This window comes from Pinus tabuliformis, chromosome 9 (genome assembly GCF_031772625.1).
Source record: "Pinus tabuliformis cultivar Carrire ecotype Pingquan chromosome 9, CPIR1, whole genome shotgun sequence".
In the NCBI taxonomy this organism is placed as follows: domain Eukaryota; kingdom Viridiplantae; phylum Streptophyta; class Pinopsida; order Pinales; family Pinaceae; genus Pinus; species Pinus tabuliformis.
Window position 1 is genome coordinate 986,309,407 of NC_142307.1, and position 6,530 is coordinate 986,315,936.

A 6,530-nucleotide genomic window follows, 5' to 3' on the forward strand; every position below is an offset into this window, starting at 1 on the left:
ATTTTTAATATTGCACCGATGAAGGCTCAAACTTTCCTCAAATTTTGCACGCACACATGTTCTCAATGTACCTAGAGCCTTATGAAACAACCCAACATTCCATGTCACAAAGTTTCATGAACTTTAAGAGAACAGATTATGTTCATGAACAGATTATGAAAAAGGTATTTTTATAACAACATAACAATGGGAAAACATAAATATACTTATCATATGATAAAGGGCCACCTAACGATGCCATAATAATCTAGCTTATCCTTTCTTTGTTCATACCTCATTGATTCCCATTAGAGTTGAAGTCCTTCCATAGATGATCAGTCATGGTAGAAGATGATGCTTCTCCACTTATTCTATAGTTACCTAGAAAAATGTCAAATGTTATCTCAAAGAAATTTTCTAGAGCATCAAGGTATATGTGCACACATAATGAAAGAGTGTCAAATGTACCTGGCATGAGAGGTAAGGTTGGATGGTCTTGCATCTCCCTTTGGTCTTGGGTTATCGCCATGGTTGGGGATTGTTGCATTGCTGTAAAAAATAAACATACCACATGTTAAAGAATAGTGGTGATTAAATACTTAAATCTAAAACCATGACTCTATTCAACACATGAAACTAACCTGGAACCATAGAGACGGCATTATTTGATCGATGACGTCCTCGCTTATTGAGGTATTGAAACTCAAATGGTTCATATTCTGATGGATCAACATTTAAATCAATTTCCAAACCATTGTTTTTTCTGCTGCTTCTTCTTTTCTTTGTGGGGCTAAGGAAACTCTTCTTCCTCTTCAAAGATGGATCAAGAGATTCCAATCCAGGTGTGAAGTCAAAACCAGTAACGTGCAAATTATTGGCTTCATCCAACATTTTTTTAAGCATACCAGTCAACTGGATTATCTTCGCCAAAGTATTAGGAGGGTTATCTAAAATGAGATGTGTATAGCTAAACAACTCCTCCCTTGCCAAATGAAGTGCCTCGGCATCTGCATCAACAACATTTGTGGCCATAAGAGTAGCATCGACATCTTCATCATGGTTTTGAGGCTCTATATTGATCTCAGGTGGGTCATTGCATATGTTATCATCTGCATGCTGATGAAGCAATGGATTTGAATTATCCAAGTTGAAATACAACCAATTAACCTTTATGGCATGCTTGCAAATGTTTCCACGGATAGACCATGGACATTCACAGGTTATAAAATCCTTACGATACCAGGTGACAAGGTATTTTTTACTTCGATCTGTCTGACTTCTCACCCAATAGGCACGGGTTATGCTCTCATGAGGACAACAATCAGTATCCATAATTTTTCTTGCTCGTTCCACTGATGATTCTAGCTGCTTTTCTCTCTTATAGTTGTTTAGAAATCCTTCTTCTTTTAAGATTTCCTTGAACCGATAACAAGGTTCAACTGTTGTTAGTAGCATATGCAATAACCAATCCATCCTCCGGGCACATTTTTTCCTTCTATCAGATAGAAATGTTGTTTTTAGGTAACAATGGTATGACTCAACAGCATTATTGGTCTCCTGATTTGCATGAGGAAACTCCTGACAACCTTTCACCCACATACCTAATTGCAAATAGAACGATGTCAGTCTCACTATATCACCTTTATAAAAGTAAAAAATGCATATAATACGAAAAAAATGTTTACTTACGAATTTTATCTCCAGTGACCCAATTCTTGTTGAAATAGTCTAAGAACTTCTCTTCATCTGACAACTTGATAAAAAATTGATTGATTGCATCTTCCACTTCATAATTGAGAGTGTGTTTCATGATGAAACCTAACTCACTGAACATCTCTTTGGCTTTTGTGGAACTAGTGCCAACCGATTGACATTTTTTAACCAAGCCCTCCGTACATGCCAAACGCATAAGATCACATCACAACCTGTGATCCTCCTGCCATAGTCAATGCATTTTAGTGTGGTATTTTTAGAAAAAATGCAAGTTTGGTTATGTCATGACAATGTTAAATTTACCTCAAGGCACTGATTTCAGCTAGTGCATCATCAACCATGAAAGCATTGACTTTCCAATCAGGACGGGTTTGGAAACATTTGCGCATGAGATGCTCCAGCCATATTGCAATATCATCTGAAGTGTTTCGTGATGCCACGACCCATGCAACAGGCACCCCGCTTTGTTGTTCATCAAATGCCACGAGTGTATACAATTGATACTGTCATTTTCAACATTACATAAATTTAAATACAAGTTATTAATCATTTTCAATGTATACAACTTAAATAAATATATTCAATAAATCATTGGCAGCTGACTTACCCCATATTTGTTTGTGTTAAATGTTGAATCCATGGCTATTAAGCTAGTGTGCGATAGCTTGACCATTGTCTCCAACATCCACTTTGTTTGAATCCCTATTATAAAAGGGACCTCCACACCATTGGGCTTTTGGTAAAAGAAAAAAATTTCCCGATGCTTTTGATACCAAAGGTTTACACTCATTTCATCCTTTTTATGAAGCTGATAATTTCCCTTCGCCAATCTATTATAGATGTTTACAATATCTTTCCTGCATAAGAAGAAATCTCTATCTCGAGCTGCCACATCGATGTCAACATGTCTCTTAATGTGGGTTCTATACACTACATCAATAGGCACTCCCAAAAAGAAACAACTCTCTACATATGCAACAATGTCCCTCGAAAGCTTTGGCCTATGCAAGGCCCTGGTCTCACCTGAAGTGTCACATTGACCATGACAAGCCCAACCTTCCCCATCTTCATGTTCATACATATTGAAAGTTAATATTGCTCTATCAGGCATTTCATGCATAACTTTTACAATAAAGTGGCATTGGCAACCCCTCTTCTGCACAAATGAGGTCCTTCGTTTAGCTGAAAGATTTCCTCTTTTGTCCTCTGGGCCAAACGAACAATGATAACTAAACCAAAAATTTAAATTGTTAGTACATACAAAGAAAGATAATTGTGGTTTCAAAAGATCTAAACAATATATATTTTAAATACTCACATATCATATTGCAATGCAACAGTAGATCTTTCTTTTGGTTTCTTTTTTGTTTTTCTTATGAATTTGCATGGAGCAATAGGATTTTCTTCCTCTCCTTTGATAAAGTCAAATACTCGTCATAACGGGATTATAGCAACTCGATCAATACCATTGTTTTTTTTATTTATTTCTGTCCAAACCAAGTCTTTACTAGAGAATGCCATTTTTCCTTTGAGGTATTGCACCTCAAGATCCATGATATATTGCCATTTCTTTCGCTTGCCCATTTTGAACTGATCTAGTCAAACAATATGCAAGAACATCAAAACCAGAATTTCAATCTTAGCAAGTTATCCAACATATATATAAATATAAAACATCTTTTATGCTTTTTTTGAGGTTTAAAATATCAATCACTCAATAATGACAAAAATAAATAGCACAAAAGGATGCAAAAAAATTGGGATGCAAGCATTTCCTTTAAGACGCTTGGCAAACTGTACTCATATTTCTAATTTGATGTATTTGACAATTGGGCGTTGCAGGACGGTTACCGCCATATTGATACTGCAGCAGAATATGGCGTTGAGGAGGAGGTGATGATTATTTGCCTTTAGGCTTCTGTGATTATTGACCAAAAATTGTGGGTTCATTGAATTTTTGAAGACATTGAGTTGCTTCAATGGCCCTGCATGCTTGATTGCTTGGCTGTCTTTTGCAGGTTGGTCATGGACTGAGAGCTGCCATGGATGCAGGCATTGATAGGAAAGATCTGTTTGTGGTATCCAAGCTTTGGTAGGCATCACATTTTACCATTTTATATCTTTTCTACTTCACATTGTAGATTGATTGATCTCCGGGAGTTCAAACTATATGATTAACCAGCCTAGTTTTAAACCAGCAGCCCCCATCTGTGTCTAATGGATTTTTTTCCTCTTTTCTGTTTGGGATTTGGGCAGGTGCACTAATATGTCTCCTGACAAAGTCAGGGATGCTCTTGAAAAGTCTCTCAATGATCTACAGGTTGACTATCATGATCTTTACCTGGTATGTAATCCTCATGCTTGAGCTGGTGTAATATTGTTTTAATCCATAGATTTATCCTGTCATTTACCTGGTGTGTTTGACCCACTTGGTTTATATATATATAGGATATCTTATACTTTTGAATCAAAATATTGTGTAGTTAACCAGGGAGTTCATGAAAAAAATAATCAAAATCTCCTAATCTGAAAACCTTATATATCTTTGTTTCATAGAAACAAAATCAAACTCAAATAACGAGTGGAGTTTAAGCAGGATTTCCTCTCAATAAAAGAGAGCATTCTGGGGGATGGCAGGGATCCACAATACAAAATTCTGGCTATTAATAATGCTTGATACATATGGAGATGATATCTGTGTCCAATATCTCTTGAAACATTAGTATCAGTCCCCTGTACCTCAGAAATAGGTCAGACAAGTGCAATCATATAACAGTTTGAAATGCTCATTATTGGACCCAACTACATTATGAGTTTTAATCCATATCAGGTTTGGCAATTTTCAAACTTGGAGGATAATGTTCACCAAAGCTTCTCATGTTTATAATGCTTCTTGTTGGTTCCCCAATTAATCAGTTTATAATGCTTTTTGAGCACGACCCTTTGTTCTTCATTCCTTCTCTCGGACAAGAAGAATTTCCTACACTCATACTCCAAGATTTTTAGGTGAGACTGAGAAATATATAAAAGGACACCCTCAGCTTCTCTGTCTAAGCAGTTCTTTATCAAAGCCCAAGAAAATGGTAGCTGCTTTACCCCTTTTTATTGTGGATTTTGCTCAGGTTTTTGTGAGGAAGGATTGATTTGACCTTATCTACAGTTGGAAATTTGATTAAGCGTGAATGAATTGATCATTTGAGTAGTGGAGAAGATGGATCAAATTGTTTAAATAGATGAGCAAATCTATCATTGTGAGGCTACACAGCGCACATATTGGAGAGCAGAGGTCAGTGTAGAGAGAGGCCAAGCTCCTACAACATAATAATACATAGAGAAAAATGGAAAATATAAAAGCATAGGAAGGTGCATGGAGAGGCCAACATTTATGACAGAGAGACAAAGTTCAATCTATGGGTTGTGACAGAGTTTGTAGAGGCCATAGTAGAGGCCGATTAGAGGCAAAAAACTTTTGGATCTCAATATTTTGTTTGTGATTCTAATGTTGTATTGTAGGGAGATAAGGTGAGTGTGTATGGTAGAGAGAAAGACGATTGTGTAGTTGCTTGATTGTGAAACTAATATTTGTGATTACAGGGGAATATTTTCATGTGTATGGCTGTAACATTACATCTATGTTTTGTATGGCTAATCCATTTCCATATGGATGACTTTTTGCATTCAAAATTAGTGTGCTAATGATGGTGATGTTTATGAGAGTGTGTATGTTGGGGATTTATTGTGTGGGGGTGTTGCAAGAGTTTACCAATTGATTTTATCATTGTAGAAATTTCATTGACTACAGTCCAAGAGAGGCTCTCTTGACTTGATTTTCTATTTATCGTCTGCTTTTTCAGATCCATTGGCCATTTCACTTGAGAGAAGGGGCAAGCAGGCCTCCCAAAGCTGGTGATGTGTTAGATTTAGACATGGAGGGTGTATGGAGAGAAATGGAAAAACTGGTAGTAGAGAAAAAGGTTCGAGAAATTGGGATATCTAATTTCACAGTGAAAAGACAGCAAATTGCAGATGATATAAATGGAACACAAGAGAAAAATGGAAGCCTAAAAAAATTATTGGGATGTGTTATTAGACTGCTTCCTGTGGAAACATCTTCTATACCTCTTGATTTTATGTTTTCTTTGCTTCACAAATCTCATGGTTTTAGAAAACCGGTCCATGTTTTTAACTGAAGAGGATAGAGGAATAGCGCCAGAAATCATAGGCACGGGACCACAACTGTATAAAATCATAGGCACAGGACCACAACTGTATATGAACAGAGAAAGAAGTAGCAACAAAGTATCTCAAATTTAAAGCGATTATACCCAAATTTACAACGGTGATACTTCAAATAAAATATCATTTAAATGGAAATGGAGAAGCATGTTTAGCGTTCAGGACCTTAACCCATATGCAAATGGGACATATAAGAGTTGCAAGAAATATTTCAAAAACTAATAGCATGCACACCTATAAACATTAAACACAGTAATGCATTGTTTTTGAGTCGATAAGGACCGAGCAAAAGAATCGCAGACCCCTTGCAGTGAGAACAATGTAGACCACTTATTGTAAAAAAATTGCAGACCCCTTGCAGTGAGAAGAATACAAATCGCTTGTATCAAATCACTTTAGCAATTCTGACATCGCTTCCACCGTCAAACACAAATGGTTTCAGGAATTACTAACAAACAAGGAAGTTGCGTGAGGGAGCAACCGCGGAATTGCAGAGATGAAAATTACAGAGCGGCAAGGAAGTTGCGTGAGGGAGCAACCGCGGGACCTCATTCCTCTCTGTTCCCGACTTTCGAGCTCGAACGCGATCCGTCAGGGGATGT

At 36.9% G+C, this 6,530-nt stretch overlaps 1 protein-coding gene across 1 annotated transcript; it reads left to right on the forward strand.

The window, feature by feature from the left end:
- Window positions 1–3,504: 3,504 nt before the first annotated feature.
- LOC149152039 (aldose reductase-like) lies at window positions 3,505–5,882 on the forward strand (the record flags this gene model as incomplete). The annotated part of the gene is made up of 4 exons (XM_089443349.1): window positions 3,505–3,585; window positions 3,711–3,784; window positions 3,949–4,036; window positions 5,547–5,882. Coding segments are annotated over 4 exons (579 nt in total), but the record flags the coding sequence as incomplete, so codon positions are not given.
- Window positions 5,883–6,530: the final 648 nt, after the last annotated feature.